Below are 18,951 nucleotides of genomic sequence, written 5' to 3'. Positions count from 1 at the left end.
GCTGGAGCCCGAAGGCAGAAGCAGATGAGCGGAACGACTCTCTAAGGACGTCTCATGTGCCTAGTGTCAGTTTTCAATGTTTTCATACTGTGACTATCGCGTAACCGAAAACGCGAATTTCTAAAAAAATTTGAACTATTGTGCAGTAGTTCTACTAGAGATGGCGCTGTTTCAAACAAATTCGCGTTTACGGTAACGCAATCGTCACAGTATGAAAACACTGTAAACTCCTACTTTGAACTCTGATGTTCATAATCTTTTTTTTTTTTTTTTTTCTTTTTTTTTTTTATTGAGAAAGAATGTAATAATCTTAAGTGTGAGTTATGAAATAAAAATACTTTCTTGTTTATAATATTGTACATATGTTGACAGAATTCGTCTATAAACAACACTATAGTATCAGTTGTGACATGTATGTTACATAGAATTTGCATTTTTATCATATAAAATTAAAGGGAAAATACAACTTAAATTAATTATTATTATACTTTATTATGAGCATAGCGACATCGCATGGCCGAGATAGGCGCCTAGTTTACCTGATTTTTTCAAGAAAATCATCTAATATTCAACCTTACAAAATATTTCATACTATGATTAAAATTTAAAAAAAGAAAAATAATGTAACATAAGACCAGAGTGCACTGTTTAATTTTTCTATATAACAATTTAATTCATAATTGTGTAAAACCACGCGATGTCAAAACATTAAAAAACTAACAAACAACATACCGTATCAATTTAAAGGTAATATAGGTTTAATAATAATAGAAAACAATTTTTAGAAAACCAATCAACTCGTATAACAAACGACATCGTTTTAAAACGACTAGAACCCAACGCCAACTTTTGTTTTTTTTTTTCAAATTTCCAGGCAAAGATGGACGACCGTACAACCTTAGTTATTTTAAACTAACATTTCCAGACTAGCTAAAAATGTGTACCTATTTTTATTGAATTTATTTACAATTTAGAAAATAAACGCACAGCGTATTCGTAATTCGTAAAATCAAATAAAAAGTCAATGAGTAATAATTGATTTTCTAAAAACTGCAAATTGTAATAATCATATAATAGTCAAGTGTGAAATGCAAATATAAAGCTGGGATTAGCATCACACGAAGCAAGCTTGATTCAATTCGTCAAATCATTGTTTTTTTTTTTTAATTCAAACTACCAAAATGTCAGTTTTGGTAGTAAACAAAAATTCGACGCATCATGCGTAGCTTCCCGTGTTGTGTTGCCAGTTAATCCGTGCTATAAAACATGTCATAATAAACGTTCCAATTTAGCAATACAATCTGAAATTATAAAAAAGTTTCTTTCGACGACTAATTTTATCATAATTCATTTATCATTCTTGAATAAAATATCTACAAATTTTATTTATACCATGGAAAGGCAGTGGTTTGGGGTCCAACATTGCTACAGATTAATGATTTAGAAATGGCAGCCCTGATTATAATTTTAATTAATATATAGAAGGCCTAGGGCCTGCCGATGTGTAACTAAAACAAAATTAATACACCTTTAATATTTAGACACGTTTGCATTTCAACTAAAAAAAAAAAAATAACTCCATCAGTATGCAATAATAATCACTACCAATAAAAATCTACTTCAGCTATTTAATTAATCAACAAAAAAAAAACTCCCAACTGTGGTAAGAAATTTCTACCAAAACGTATCTTTTTAACTACTGGCAACTTCGTTTTTTTTTTAATATAACCACTGCGTGATAAAAATTATATTTTAATTTTTTATTGTTACTTAACTAAATAAACAACTATAACAGAGATGTTTTATTCTTCATAATGTTTTGCTGATTTTAAACATGGGCAATGTATGTAGTAATTAATTTTCATCTATTTACAAAAATTATTAACTTATATTACTGTTATATAGATAATCATTATAAATTATTTTTACACTGGTATAATTTCAAATTCTAGAAAAAAAAATGACAAATCCATCACGCAGTGTGTCCAATGGTCGGGAAATTTACTTCTGAAACGATTTTTTTTTTTTAAATTAGGTGTAAAAGAAAGTTCTGTCATTATCTTCACAGATGAAAAATTAAAAACATTGCCCTGTCGCGGCGATAAAATTAACTAATTTCTTTCGTTAGCATAAAACACTCATTTTAAAAAGTAACTGTTATTTAATAATCTTTATTATTTTCCTAGTTAAAAATCTGGATCTGAGAGACCCTTTGTAGACTTGTGACTTGTAGACTTGTGTAACTTTTTGCCACCAGGCACGCTAAGGGTTAAAATTTGTAAAAAGTCAGAACAGAATCGTTTAAAAAGATTGAGAAAAAGTGGTTAAAAATGACAAAACTTTCTCATAGACCAATACATAATTATATTCGCAATCGATATACTAAACTAAACTATACCTTTATCACTTAATGTGCTAAAATAATTGAAATACCCTCTAAAAAACAAACAAAAAACGTGTGCATTTATTTTTTTTCAATTTATACATTTTCAACCGCAACTTTCACAAAAATGTACATTTTTTTATCACCACCCTCAAAATTTTATAAACAATTTTTTGTTTCTCCATTATTTATATAATCGACAGCCTTATATTTGTAGGCTAAATTTTATTATTAATAATAATGTTAAATATGTTTAGTGCGATTTTTTGTGAAAACTTATTTCTCATATTCACAAAACAAAGTTTATGTGAATGTCTTAAAAGTAAAACCTCAAAAGATATTTTTTCATTTGAGGCTCTGATTTCTAGCACTTATGAACACAAAAAAAAAAATTAGCTTACTATGTGCAGACTACTTTGTAAAACGTTAAATATAGTCATTAAAACTAAAAATTACTTTTTTGTTTGGATCCCCCAATTTTTTTAATTACTAAAATAAAATATATTTTCATCATTAGCTGACAACATTAATTAAGAATTTTTATCATGGCAACATGCTCGCAACTCACACCCTGACAGACTGTCAGTGGTTTTTAGCGTAATCGCGCTCGTTTTATGGAAGTTTTGTTTCATGCTTATGTCTGCGGTTTTATTTTTTTCTAACTTGTGTCATATTGACATTTGACAGTATTACATGACATTGACAGCTCACAGCGGATAAGGATTCAATTCCAACTCCTATTGGATGTATTGAACACTTTTAATGTACTATCTAGTTAATTTGTAAACGAAAAATTTGTTTATTATTTTTTGGTGGTTCCAAATAATTTTTAAAAAAGTTTTCTATGCAACAATTTGTGTCCCTAAAACATACTATCAACCCGCTTGTAAATTATAAAGGCCCATTTTGGGACAAGAGAAAGGTTCTCTGGGCAGATTTACAGCTCCTTGAAAGGGCAATCACCCAAAATAATTTCCACTTGTGAGTGATTGAGCTTTCTATATGTTCTACCATAAACCACATAGACACTGGTGTTAGTTGTATGGTTTAGACGTAAATTATTTTAACACAAAAAATCGCACTAAACATAATCGACGATCTATAATAATAACTAATAATAACTATTTTTTTCTTTCGTCTATATGATAATATATAATAAATCTTATGTACGCTATATTATAATTAGGATTTTTTACAATAATATATAATTATTTTAATTTTATTTTTTTTTTAGATTTTTTTCCATATTTTCCTCGCGAAAGAAAAAACAATATGGGATATCACAATTAACAGCTATTCACACTAGAATTATGCAAAAATTAGAGAAAAAAAGTATAATTATTTATTTATTTATTATAACTTTACATACATACAACCGACCGACTATCATTTATTTTTATGTATATATTCTTTATGAATGAACCTTTCTTTATTAGTCAAATAGTCAAAATAGCATTATAACGAGGTCTAGATTGAGGATTATTTGGTAGGATTTTTTTTCCTCTGTACTTATAATTTTTCTTTTAAAACTTGAAAATATTATTTTATACCTATACCACGCGGTTTCTCCCACGTAATTCCCTTTCCCGTGGGATAACAGGGATAAAATATAGCGTATGACTCACAAATAACGTAGCTTCTATTGGTAAAAGAGTTTTCAAAATCGGTTCAGTATGTCTAGAGATTACCCTCTACAACCACACAAACTTTACCTAGTATATTAGTATAGATAGCATAGACAGAGAAGCAAATAGACAAATGGAAAAAAACGATCGCATTTAAAAAAAAACACGCCTCAAAATTGGGATCCTCCTGCTTTTATTTTGAAGTCGGTTAAATAATACAAACACTCGTGTGTGGACTCTGTAAAGAAACGAGTCAAGCGATTTGATATTTGATGATGTATCAAGGTGGTCCAACAGATTGACAATTGGTAATATTTATAATGCTTTTGTTTAAAAAAATATATAAAAAACACGTATTTCAAGCATATAATTACTGCACCAGCTTAGCTTAATTAACCTAATGTTTATGTAATGCATGATAACAGTCAAAATCGTATACATTTTGACTTATCACTAATCGAATCACTTGTCTATTTACTTCTCTATCATAATATTATGTTATTTATTGATTATAAAAACAATGTTGCCAAGCAACCAATCCGCAGATTATTAACAGATAGTCCTCTTAAAGTCTCTGTGATTTTTTTTTAAACTTTCCTTGATTATTTTTGTTTTTTTTTTCATCTATGGTGGGCACACCACAAAACGGTACACAATGTGCTCAAATTATTGTTTCAGTTGCATTTTAATTATGTTTCATAAAATTTTTTGTTAGTGTGGAAACATTATATAATGCTTGGAGCACAATTATCGAAGTTTATACGCAAACTGTAGTTTTTAATAACATTATTTACGTGAAAACACAAAAATACAACAGTAGTTTTTAGTAGCATTCGTCCTGCGAATGTGGCAACACTGGCCACAACCGGTAGACATAGAAGTGACATTTTAAAATTATTATTTGATTTCCCTCAAAGCAGTAAGTTTTCAGCAGTATTTTCTGATTTAGTGTGGAAACACTGAAATTTACAACGGTAGTTTCAGTAGCATTCGTCCCACAAGTGTGGCAACATTGGCCACAACGTAGACATATGTGACATTTAAAATTATTATTTTGAGAAGATTTTTTGTACATTAAATTTTGCCTTCAAAAACAAAAAAAAAACATTATTTTAAATTATTTCATAGAACTTTTCCTTTGTACACTCGGCTTATCTGTTTTGGGCGCTGACTTTTCATTTTTCACTTTACTGTCCTTTGATGGTGGTTTTTTTTCGATTTTCTCGGTTTTCGTCGCGAGCGGTGGCGCCTTCTCTGTCACCGGCGGGCTGGTGGGTTTCGTCGCGGGCGGTGTGGTGGGTTTCTTGGGCTTGTTCGCCTTCGCCGCGGCGGCGTAGTTGATGGGTTTGATTCCCGGTTGCGTCGTTTCCTCCGTCACTGGCGGGGTTGATTGCTGGAGGGTGAAATAGTTGACATTAGTACGTTTGTACGGTGGTAGGCGTCGTTTTTTTCCCCTTATACTACAATATGGGTATCAAATTGTAAAAAGACCATTTCGAAAATATATACAGGGTGCTGGGGAGTATTTCCCATAACTCTGGGGTTATATCCTTTACCGAAAATTAATTAAAAATGTTCAAGGAACGTGTGTTTTAAAATTAATATTTTTGGGGTAGATTAATATAAAACTACTAGACGCCTCCGCGGTTTCACCCGCGTGGTTCCCGTTCCCGTAGCAATACGGGAATAATATATAGCCTATAGCATTCCTTGATAAATGGGCTATCTAACACTGAAAGAATTTTTCAAATAGGACCAGTAGTTCCTGAGATTAGCGCGTTCAAACAAACAAACTCTTCAGCTTTATAATATTAGTATAGATTGCGATACTTGTTTTTCTCTTATCAGTTCATTACGCTTAAGCAGTCGGGTACTACCTATGGACTACCTCCCTGACAAATTTCAACTTTGTACAATCCCTTCTTAGTGGAAGTCTACTACCTACAAACTATCTCTCTGGCAAATTTCAACTTTGTACAATCTGTTCTTAGTGGACGTCTACTACACATGCACTACATCACTGGCAAATTTCAACTTTGTACAATCCGTTCTTAGTGGACGTCTACTACCTACGAACTATCTCTCTGGCAAATTTCAACGTTGTACAATCCGTTCTTAGTGGACGTCTACTACCTATGGACTACCTCCCTGGCAAATTTCAACTTTGTACATCAAGTGGTTTCGAGATATCGTGATTTTTTATATATTAAATTACTCACTTTGACAACTTCGGCGACCGGCGCCTCCGTTTCCTCAACTCTGACTTCACTTTTGACAACTTTAACGTTCGTTTCCTTCTTCTTGGGTTGCATTTTAGTCTCCGATTTCACCACAATCGGCTTAGCTTTCGTTTTCACGTCGACTTTTTGTGTTTTTTTCACGTCCTGCTTGGATTTGGTGTCCTTTTTCGATTCCCTCGGCTTTTTTTCTTTCTCCGCGTCTATGGGTAAAATGTCCGCCGCGCTCACCTCTGGCGGCTCGGTGGGTTTTGGTATTGATTCTGAAATAGTAAACAAATATATATATAACTAGCGGACGCCCGGGACTTCGTCCGCTTTTAATCCGGCCACATCGCAAAATCCTTTCTTAGCGGACAATAACTAACTATGAACTACCTCCCTGCCAAATTCTATTTTTGTATATCATGTGGTTTTCGAGATTTTGTGATGACCTTTTGCATTTATATATTAAAATATAGCAAATATATATGTATTAAGAGACATGATAGCCCAGTGACCTCTGCCTCCGATTCACGAGGATGTGGGTTCGAATCCGGTCCGGGGCATGCACCTCCAACTTTTCAGTTGTGTGCATTTTATGAAATAAATATCACGTGTCAACGGTGAAGGAAAAACATCGTGAGGAAACCTACATACCTAAGAATTTTCTTAAATCTCTAGGTGTGTGAAGTCTGCCAATCCGCATTGGACCAGCGTGGTGGACTATTGGTCTAACCCCTCTCATGCTGAACATGGATTGTTGATCATGATGAAGAAATTTATATGGCAGAAGAATTTTAGCCCACCAAACAGTATTCAAGCATCATGGTGGGTGGATGAAATATTAATTTGTAGATTATAGTCTTTATCTTGTAGTATATTTTTTGTATGAAAACAATAAAATGCTAAATACCTTCCGTTTTACTCTGTTCTGTGCTCTGCTTGCCGTCTACGACGTCCTTCTGTGTAACTTCTGTGACTTCTTTTGCACTCTCCACTTCTGTTTTGACTTCTGTCTTTACTTCTGTGATTGACTGTTTTTCTTCTGTAAGTAACATATTTAAAATTTATAAATATTTTTTACTGAACTTATTAGCATATTTTTTTTTTTTTTTAATATATATTTACAAGTTAGCCCTTGACTACAATCTCACCTGATGCTAAGTGATGATGCAATCTATGATGGAAGCGGGCTAACTTGTTAGGAGGAGGATGAAAATCCACACTCCTTTCGGTTTCTACACGGCAACGTACCGGAACGCTAAATCGCTTGGCGGTACGTCTTTGCCGGTAGGGTGGTAACTAGCCACGGCCGAAGCCTCCCACCAGCCAGACCTGGACCAATTAAGAAAATCTCAATCTGCCCAGCCGGGGATCGAACCCAGGACCTCCGTCTTGTAAATCCGCCGCGCATACCACTGCGCCAGGAAGGCCGTCAAATTTTTATTTTAATGAAACTATAAAATATGTTCTTGGTAAAAGTATAGAGATGAGATACGAGATAAAAGCCGTGATAGCCCAGTGGATATGACCCTCTGCCTCCGATTATTGAGGGTGTGGGTTCGAATCCGGTCTGGGGACTGCACCTATCGACCTAAGCCCTCGCATTCTGAAAGGAGACTCGTGCTCAGCATTGAGTCGAATATAGGTTGATAATGATGAAAAATGATAATGATAGAAATGAAACCAGGAGTTTAATTATATTAATTTTTCAAAAACTTTCTCTTCTTTGAAAATTGTAATTTTAATTGCATGTATGCCTCTCTCAAGTAAGCAGTGATAGCCCAGTGGATATGACCTCTGCCTCCGATTCCGGAGGGTGTGGGTTCGAATCCGGTTCGGGGCATGCACCTCCAACTTTTCAGTTGTGTGCATTTTAAGAAATTAAATATCACGTGTCTCAATCGGTGAAGGAAAACATCGTGAGGAAACCTGCATACCAGAGAATTATCTTCATTCTCTGCGTGTGTGAAGTCTGCCAATCCGCATTGGGCCAGCGTGGTGGACTATTGGCCTAACCCCTCTCATTCTGAGAGGAGACTCGAGCTCAGTAGTGAGCCGAATATGGGTTGATGACGTATGCCTCTCTCAGTATTTTACCCCGTTATTAAATGAATCATATACAACTAACCTAACTGTTTTGTCGTGAAAATCAACTAATATGATAAGCCCAGTGGATATGACCTCTGCCTTCGATTCAGTGGGCGCAGGTTCGAATCCGGTCCGAAAACCTGCGACTTCTCAGCTATTTACATTTTAAGAAATTAAATATCACGTGTCAAACAGAGAAGGAAAAACATCGGGATACAACAAAAGAATTTTCTTAATTCTCTATGTGTTCGAAGTCTGCCAATCCGTATTGCACCAGCATGGTGGACTATTGGCCTCACCTTTCTCATTCTGAGAGGAGACTCGTGCTCTACAGTGAGCCGAATGATAATGATGACTCACCGGGAGGCTGGCGTGCTCTGTTGGGCACGAACTCCGCCGCCAGCGGGTTGAGCGTCGACCGCGACACCGCCTCCTGCAGCGACACCGGCGCTGACCCGTTGCTCGTGCTGTCAAACATTGGGGCATGCTTTAGTATACTGCCAAGTTTTTTTTTTTAAACAAAATTGTTTTTAACTTTTAAATATTTTTTAGCCCAGTGGATATGACCTCTGCCTCCGATTCCGGAGGGTGTGGGTTCGAATCCGGTCCAGCATGCACCTTTAACTTTTCAGTTGTGTGCATTTTATGAAATTAAATATCACCAGTTTCAAACGGTGAAAGAAAACATCGTGAGGAAACCTGCATACCGGAGAATTTCTTTAATTCTCTGCGTGTGTGAAATCAGCCAATCCGCGTTGGGCCAGCGTGGTGGACTGTTGGCCTAACCCCTCTCATTCTGAGAGGAGACTCGAGCTCAGTAGTGAGCTGTATAATGTATAATATTTGGTAATATCTTTTAAATATGATCAATAGAAATGATGACAAGGTTTCAATATATTGATTTTGATGACACATTCAGGTAAATATTAACTAATCAATACATTGAAAAAACTAAGTTTGTCTGGATGTTTATAAAATAAGTTAGATTGTAAATTCTCGAAATTTTATCTCTACCCACCCCATATCCTACCCTACCCCTACCCTAAGTATCCTATGTCCGTCACCTGGTTCTATATTGGTATCTCTTCACCATTTTTCAATCAAATCGATCGAGCCGTTCTTGAGTTATAAATGGTGTAACTAACACGACTTTCTTTTATACATATATATAGGTATTATAAAAAATCGTGCACTTCATAAAAATTTCTTCTTTTTAGAGAATAAATTTTTTAAAGTGCACAGTTTTTTGCCAATTTTACACCCTCAGCACGTTAAGTCAATAACAGTTGAATTCATAGACGTAATAGGGGTGCTGCTGCTCGGCTGGGCAGCGTTTGGGAAACTCCGCGACATCTTTTCGTCCGAAATTCCTCAGTGCCTGAAGACGAAAGTCTTCGAACAGTGCGTGTTGCCAGTGATGACCTATGGTTCCGAGACTTGGTCGCTAACTATGGGCCTCATAAGAAGGCTCAAAGTCACTCAGCGGGCGATGGAGCGTGTTATGCTTGGGGCTTCTCTGCGTGATCGAATCAGAAATGAGGAGATCCGCAGACGAACTGAAGTCACTGATATAGCTCAGCGAGTCGCGAAGCTGAAGTGGCAGTGGGCAGGCCACATAGTTCGAAGAGCCGATGGACGTTGGGGTCCCAAGGTGCTGGAATGGCGACCCCGCACCGGAAAGCGCAGTGTTGGTCGACCCCCCACTAGGTGGACCGAAGACATCAAGCGGGTTGCAGGGACCCGCTGGATGCTGGCGGCTCGAGACCGTTTTGTTTGGAAGTCCATGCAAGAGGCCTATGTCCAGCAGTGGACGTCTATCGGCTGACAATGATGATGATGATGATGATGAATAGGGGTGCCCCGAGGGCATCTTTCACCCACCGATTGTCAAATTTAAATTTTGTTTGAGAATTCGACACGACGGGTGAATGGTCCCCGGGGGTGCCCCTGCAACGTCTATGAATTCCACTGTAAGACAGTCTACTCACGTGGGATGGTTGTGTCCATTGGACACCGGCCTCTGTCTCTGCTCCCGTTGCTCGTCCTCTAGCATCGCCTCTATACACTGCTCCATGAGAGCCTCTTCCTCTAGTTGCTGCATCACCTGGAATAGTTAGATTGTATATAAATTAAGAGTATGCTAATAGTAGAGGGCATGACCTCAGGTCATGCAGTGGTACCCCAGAGATGGGAAGGCAAGGACGACCACATAAGAGATGGGAGGATGACCTGCCGAAAGGATGTCGAGGGATGGCCAGAGAACGAGCAGAGTGGAAATGTCTAGAGGAGGCCTATGTCGAAGGACAACCTGATTGCTCTGGTGTATAATTTAAGTAATAGTATTAGGTATATCATATGTATTCAGCAATCAGAGAATAAAGGCTATTTTTATTTATTTTATTTTATTTAATAGTAGAGGGAGTAGGGGGAGAACGGTGCTTACCATCTTAACCAACCCTACTGTCATCCTCACCTGCACGCGTCTAATGACGACAGTGGACAATAGGGATGATGACAGTTTTTTAAATTGTATATAAATTAAAAGTATGCTAATAGTAAAGCAATTTTGTAAAAGTAACAGGGTATCTGCGATCATTACTTTCGGAGCTACAGGGATTTAAAGGGTCAGATTTGCGGCGCTGCCGCGGATCCCTGAAAAGCGCTCCATACAAAATGGCACGAACTAGTGACGTCGTTGGCTCGCTGATCGCTGATAGATTTGTATGGGCGTTCAAACAAAATTACTAACATCTTTGTTATTTGTGCGTTTATGTTTATAGTTCATTTATTAAAAAATGTCATATTTAATGTAAGGAAGCTGAAACTGTATGAATTTTCATTTAATTACGATAAAAGATTTTTAATAGATTTGAAATTTTATAATCTTATTTATTTTGCAAATATCCAGACAATCTTTGCTTTTTATGTATAAATTAGAGAGACAAATAGCACTCCATGGTTGCACCGTGCAGGTGTAAGGTCCATCGCGTGGTAGAGAGAATAACACCGAGCAGAGTCCCGGACTTGTGACTACAGGATGTAGGGTTAAGGAATTCCTTGACGATCGATCAACACTCCCCTCCTCTGCTCGTGCTGTTCTCCCTACCTATCCAAATTTGGTAATTTAACATAGTCAAGGATCCGTAGAACATTTTGTACACCTGATTACTAACAAGCAAATTTTTCGCGAGCAGCTTCATCTTGATGAGACGATCAACTTTTTTAAACGAAACGAAAAATCTTGATTCTGGTAGCTGAGTTACCAGGAGATGAAAATTTCAGAGCGTCAGAACGAGATAATTTACCACGCAATTAGTAGAACATTGTGGCTATTAGTTTTATAACAGTACAAAAAACATTCGGTTAGTAACAACTTTTGTTACTCTACCCTCCTCCCAACTTGTATCATTACCAAGATTATTAAAATTTGTTACTAACCAGCTGTTTTTTTTACTGTTGCTCAAATCGAGGAAGGCTATAGGCTATATTTTATCCCCGTATTCCTACGGAAACAGGAACCACGCAGCGTCAGCTTACTAGCTAATAAATAAAATAAGGTTTCGATGTTTACGCGGTTTGCAGCATAGCAAACTCAAAAATCCTCACTCAACAGAGTAAGTATGAGTGAGTATGAGTGAGTGTGAGACTCACCTGTTTGTCAAACTCCTCCTCATTCTCCATCCACATGTAGTCAGCGAAGTCGTCCTGGGGCGCGGGGGGCGCGGGGGGGTACGCAGGGGGGTAGTACGCGCCTGCCATCACGTATCCTGTAGAGTAAGTTTCATGATCTCATCGATACTAATATTATAAATGCGTAAAGTAAAGTAAGTCTGTCTGTCTGTCTGTTACCTTTTCACATCCTTTTGATCAAGATGAATTTTGGTATATTATATTATATATTACTAAGGGACGCCCGTGATTGGGACTTCACACACACAGAGAATTAAGAAAATTCTCTGGTATGCATGTTTCCTCATGATGTTTTTCTTTGTGATATTTTTCTTTAAAATGGACATAACCTAAAAACTGAGGTGCAATATAAAAATTACAAATAATAAACATACATACAGTAGAACCGCCTCCCTTTTGTAAGTCGGTTAAAAAACAAAAAAAAAGTCTAAAAACAGCACTTTCTATGCTACCATGCAAATGATTAGTAGTAATACTTAAGAGTATTTTTAGGGTAGGGATATGGTAGGATATGGGGGGGGGGGCTTATAGCAATGTGGAATGTCCCGTTCGATCCTTTGTTGCTTCCGCGACACCTTCGAGGGAAGATTTTCATTTCCCAGAAAGGAAAAAAAAAAGAAAAAAGGGTAGGGAAGAAGTGCTAATAAGTCAAATCGAAGATTGACTTAGTTAACACGTTCGCTGCGGTACGAGGTCAATTGACCTCGTACATCTAGCAACATCAAGAGTTACGAGGTCGATGGACCTCGTACCCCACCTCACAAAATTTAGTACGAGGTCAAAAAACCTCGTACCGAACCAGAGGAAAGTACAGAAAAATCAGAGCCGTGAAATTAAATATCATTTATTTATTTATTTATTTAATTAATAATCAAGCAATACCACACATTACATTATACAATGTAATAATAATTATACAAGTTACATTTTATTACATAATGCAAGTTATGGATACCCAGTTTGGGCGTAGCCTTTTGTCGAGTGAGTGATGGGGAGGCCGATTTTATTTTTTGTTTTATTTATCATTCATGTAGTCATTTACCGTGTAATAGCACTTATCAACTAGAAAGACCCTTAATTTCGTTTTGAAAGCAATATCTTTCTCCTCATTGTGTATACGGTCTGGAAGGATTTTTCCAAAAAATCATGTGTCTCAAATTCTGAACGAAAACATTGAAACCTGCACACCAAAACCTGAACTTTCTTAATTCTCTGAGTGTGTGAAGTCTGTCAATCCGCATTGGGCCAGCGTGGTGGACTATTGGCCTAACTATCTAGTAACATCAAGAGTTACGAGGTCGATCGACCTCGTACCCCACCTCACAAAATTTAGCACGAGGTCAAAAAACCTCGTACAGAACCAGAGGAAAGTACAAAAGCACGTTACCGGGTATGTGCCCGCGGGGGATGTGCACGGGGTAGACGGGGGGGCGGTGCACGCCCGCGTCGCCGCTGCCCACGACGCCGCCGCCGACGCCGCTGTCGATTATCACGCCGTTCGGCTGCAACGGCACAATCAAAATATGTACTTCTTTATTGTTAAAAAAAAAAGGTTGCATACCACTGGTACAGATGTGATTGCCAGTGGTTCAAAACCTTTTTTTTTTAAAGAATATTTGCTATATATTTTTTTTTTTTATTCTTTACAAGTTAGCCCTTGACTACAATCTCACCTGATGGTAAGTGATGATGCAGTCTAAGATGGAAGCGGACTAACTTGTTAGGAGGAGGATGAAAATCCACACCCCTTTTCGGTTTCTACACGACATCGTACCGGAACGCTAAATCGCTTTGCGGTACGTCTCTGCCGGTAGGGTGGTAACTAGCCGAAGCCTCCCACCAGCCAGACCTGGACCAATTAAGAAAATCTCAATCTGCCCAGCCGGGGATCGAACCCAGGACCTCCGTTTTGTAAATCCACCGCGCATACCACTGTGCCATGGAGGCCGTCAAAAACTTGTTACTTCATAACTTCCATCATTTCTTAACCAATTTCGAATATACTTGTTAATATTTGATATACTATATCTTTTTGTTTGAAAGAGTATACTTCCAGATTAGTCCCATATAATTTTCATGAAAATCGGTTCAGTAATTTTGTTAAAATGAAAATAATGAAATGACCCGTACTGTGGCGCTCAGTGATTCATTAATTCAAGCCAATTAAATCGTAAACTTTAAGGATTTACAGATCTTTCAAAAATGTGGTTTTTTCCACGTGGTTCTTTCAAAAACAGCTTTTTTTAATATGCCACTGGCTTGGCATCGCCTTCAAAACATACGCGTCGAATTTAGAACTTCTTTTTTTTTTAAGTCGGTTGAAAAGGTTGCATACCACTGGTATAAATGTGATTGCCAGTGATTCAAAACCTTTTGTTTTTTTAATATTTGCCATCTTCTAAATATGATAAATATTCCTGTACCCATTAAGCCTAATTATACTAGGACCTGCTTCGCTAGACGTTACCCCTCCGTCAAAGATCAACAATCTAACACATTTACAAAAACTGTTTCCATAGAGTTGATGTTTCATTGTTGTTATCATTATAGTCATGTAAAGAGCTCCCTAAAAATGTTGGTTTGAGTGGTTAAATGACAAAAAAACAAACTATGAGAGTGAGGGTAAAGAGAGTGCACCAGTGCTTGCACACACTTGTGCACTACAACATCTCCTAATTTCACTATGAAATAGGCCGCCATGGCCGAAAATAGAAAAAAAATATTCAGTCACAAGCAATTATAAAACACTATACAGCTTTGATAAGCTTTAAGAAATATATTTCTTTCGTTTCCCAGTTTACTTAATTTCTCTAAGTACTAGTGCATACCCTGATTGACCACCTTGTTGCGCTATTGGAATAAATAAAAATTATTATATTTACCTGCCACTGTCCATTTTCTTCATTGCCATAATAAGCTCCAATATTTGCAGACGTTTCCGGAATTTTCATGCTTGCAACACTTAAAATTTTACAACTACCCACAAACTAACCATAGACAATAAACTACACTTCCAACAACAAACGCTTATTTACAAAATGAAAAAAAAAAACTATTGATTTTGTATATCTGATTAAAACTAGTCAAAAACTTGTGAAGGAAACTAAAAATTAGTCAAAATCTCTATGTTATTAGGTTAAATCTTATATATTCTACTTTGAGGCACTGTTTTCATAAGTTTCTCGCTTCTGTGTTTGTTTGTTTCACACATGTCTGGTGCAATCTCCAACTGGAAATTTAAAAAAATATATATTTAAAATACAGGTTGCTCAGGAGTATTTATCATGTTATGGGAGTTAGTGGATATACTCCCTAAAACCACACACACAAATATATACAGATATATATATACTAGCGGACTCGCTCAAGCTTCGCTTTGACTTATTAATTTATTTATTTGCACTTCTTCCCTATCCCTACCTTACACTACCATACTCCTACCCCTATACCCCTACCCTACCTCTACTCTACCCCTACCCTACAACTACCCTACCACTACCCTACCCCTACCCTATCCCATAAACCTACCCTACCACAACCCTACCCTACCCTACCCCTACTGCTACCCTACCCCTACCCTATCCCTATACCATACCCCTACCCTACCACTACCCTATCCTAGGATTTAGGGGTTTGAAAAATAGATGTTGGCCGATTCTCAGACCTACTGAATATGCACAAAAAATTTCATCAAAATCGGTCGAGCCGTTTCGGAGGAGTTCAAGTTCGAACACCGCAACACGAGAATTTTATATATTAGATATATATATATACAGATATATATATATATATATATATATATATATATATATATATATATATATACACAGATATATATATATATATACAGATATATATATATATATTAATATCTTTTGCTATTTTGCTATTGCTTGATTATTAAATAAATAAATAAATAAATGATATCTATTTTCTTAAAATGCACACACAAATATATAAATATATATATAAATGCACATACAAATATATATATTTATATATTTGTGTGTGCATTTTAAGAAAATAGATATCATTTATTTATTTATTCATTTAATAATCAAGCAATACCACACATTACATTATACAATATAATAATAATTATACAAGTTACATTTTATTACATAATGCAAGTTATGGATACCCAGTTTGGGCGTAGCCTTTTGTCGAGTGAGTGATGGGGAGACCGATTTTATTTTTTGTTTTATTTATTGTAGTCATTTACCGTGTAATAGCACTTATCGACTAGAAAGTCCCTTAGTTTCTTTTTGAAAGCAATATCTTTCTCCTCATTATGTATATGGTCTGGAAGGCAGGCCACCTTTGCAGGCAAAAGGACAAACACGGTAGAACAAGAAAATTATATTTGCAAGGTCCACTAGATAAAAGAAAAGTCAGAAAAAAGTAGGGAGGCCTATAGGAAGATGGGTAGACGATATCACCACAGTGGCTGGCCAAGGTTTGATGTAACTAACAAAAGAGACAAATGGAAAAAGATGGAGGAGGCTTATACTCGAAGGATCCCATGATAAGGCCGCCTTTTGTATGCTGGTCTCTTCCTAATTTGTTTTTATTTCACTTGTTTTTTTCTTGTTGTGTGCAAATAAAATATATATATCTATCTATCTACAGCCTTTCTTAATGAGTACTGTTTACCAACAAAGAAATTAGAAATGAAGGTAGAAAATGCACGTCATTCCATGACTTATTTATTCTAAATTATGTATGGTTTGTTTATAATATGTATTAACCATATCTAATTGTTCTAGGCTTATTAATCAAATTTATTTTCATCAATATAAAAACAAGTTAATTATAATTATTATTAGATGTGAAATGACTAGTGATTTATACCCTCATTTTTAATTTGTTTGTTGGTAAACAGTACTCATCAAGAAAGGCTATAGTATAGTGCTTAACATAATTTGACATATAGATTAGTTAGAATAGTTTTAAGATACTACTACTATGATAATATTTATAACCTACTTAATGGGAATAAAAAGCTTTTAATGTTATATTTATTATTATACTATATAATATCCACAAGGGATTGTCAGTAGGCACCAGATGACATATTTTTTTTTAAAAGCATATTTGCCATATATTTTAAATATGACAAATATTTCCATTCCCCTCAAACTAGTCGGGAAAAACTGTGTTAGGAGTACAACAATAGACAAACAGGGCGGGGATCAAACCACCACCCCTCGATGACGAGTCCGACCGCTCTTACCGTTGAGCTATTGAGGCTCTATTTAGAGATATTTAATATTTGTTACATGGAATCTCAATTTTCAATCTGTCAACTAACATGAGCCGTGATAGCCCATATGACCTCTGCCTCCGATTCCGGAGGGTGTGGGTTCGAATCCGGTCTGCGGCATGCACCTCCAACTTTTCAGTTATGTGCATTTTAAGAAATTAAATATCATGTGTCTCAAACGGTGAAGGAAAACATTGTGAGGAAACCTGCACACCAGAGAATTCTTCAGAGGTGGACTATTGGCCTAACCCCTCTCATTCTGAGAGGAGACTTGAGTTCAGCAGTGAGCTGTATAAGGGTTGATTACGATACGAACTAACATACAACAAAGTTAGGTACTTAGTTATTACGAGCACAGAAGGGGAGTGTTATTCAATTGTGAAGGAATTCCTTAACCCTACATCCATTGGTCACAAGTCCAGGACTCAGCTTGGAGATTTTCTCTCTACCACACAATGCACCCGGCACCTACACAGTGAATCTATCGAATGCTAAGATATTTGTCTCTCATTGATAATGTAGCTTATCATTGGTGATGGAATTTTTCAAATCAGTTCAATACTTTCAGAAGCTATTCAATTAAAAAAAAAATACAACTAAACAATCAAATATATCCTCTTTACAATAATAGAATGAAAGTATACTTATTGTTTATGGCTGGATTTTACAGATCACGGAAGTTGATGCGAGAGATTTCCTAGCCAACTTATTAATGGTTTTAGTTGTCAACATCCAGGTCACAACGTATTTACGATCGTAATAGCATTGTATTTGACAATTGAATTATCTAAACGGTTTTGAAATTAAGTCTCCCATCCTATGGCTACGTTGTATCGATAAAAAAATCGTGTTTTACTATTGCAAACGCCTATTAAAAACTTATTGGTAGTATGCAGTAGGCAGTGCAATGATTTAAAAATAGAACTTCTACATACGATGTAGTATAAAAATATATAAGTTGACCGATTTTCGTTCACCAGTACGTGTAGCGAGACGTGAAATTGTCTACGTGTTCGTATTTATTGCTGCGTTTCGTCAAAAGGCCTAGAATAAATATGATTCCCAATTAACACGTGTTTTCAACGTATTAATGTTGTACTCACTCATAATACACGTATATAGCGATCTTCTTGTCACTGTTATGCAATTTATCATGAACACACTGTTTTTATTGCGTTTTCGCTGCACTGTATTGTAATTTTAAACTTAATAACCTATACAACACTTCACACAAGATTGTTACACGACGTCGTGGCTATAATGGCGACCGGAGTGAACATCGCCCACATGGAGCGCAACTTCAATAATAAACTAACTTCGCGCTGCAGAAATGCCGGGTTTTTGTTATTTTCCAAAAAATATTTATTTAGAACTAATTATTATTTACTGAACAATTATGATGATATCAATTAAAATAACCTTTTTTAAAAGAGAAACATACTCTTGTGAATTTAGTTAGGCCAAAACTGGCCAAAATAATGTCAAAATCAAAATATTGTTGATATTCCGATTTCAAAAAATATTTTCACCGCGCTGCCACATAGCAACATTTAAGCCTTTTCTATACGTAGCAAGTTGAGGTGTATTTTTTTAAAGTTCCATTATTTGTTTTAGGAAAGATGTTTGGTGCGTGTGTATGAAAATGTTTTTGAGAGAAGTTCGTAATACTATAATTCCTCC

The 18,951-nt window shown here is 36.2% G+C and overlaps 1 protein-coding gene across 1 annotated transcript; it reads right to left on the bottom strand.

The window, feature by feature from the left end:
- Positions 1–338: 338 nt before the first annotated feature.
- On the bottom strand, positions 339–18,548 carry LOC112051227 (proteoglycan 4). Its single transcript, XM_024089776.2, has 9 exons — positions 18,375–18,548; positions 14,891–15,237; positions 13,396–13,510; positions 11,970–12,085; positions 10,307–10,422; positions 8,679–8,785; positions 7,141–7,272; positions 6,228–6,508; positions 339–5,401 (listed from the first exon to the last, which is right to left on the bottom strand). Exons 2-9 carry the CDS (start codon positions 14,957–14,959, stop codon positions 5,126–5,128), a joined length of 1,212 nt encoding a protein of 403 aa, XP_023945544.1. The 5' UTR covers positions 14,960–15,237; positions 18,375–18,548; the 3' UTR covers positions 339–5,125.
- Between the last annotated feature and the right edge of the window lie 403 nt (positions 18,549–18,951).

The sequence above is a fragment of the Bicyclus anynana genome, chromosome 27 (genome assembly GCF_947172395.1).
Source record: "Bicyclus anynana chromosome 27, ilBicAnyn1.1, whole genome shotgun sequence".
In the NCBI taxonomy this organism is placed as follows: Eukaryota; Metazoa; Arthropoda; class Insecta; order Lepidoptera; family Nymphalidae; genus Bicyclus; species Bicyclus anynana.
Note: the sequence above shows the minus strand (reverse complement) of the source record. Positions and strands in the feature narration are given on the sequence as shown.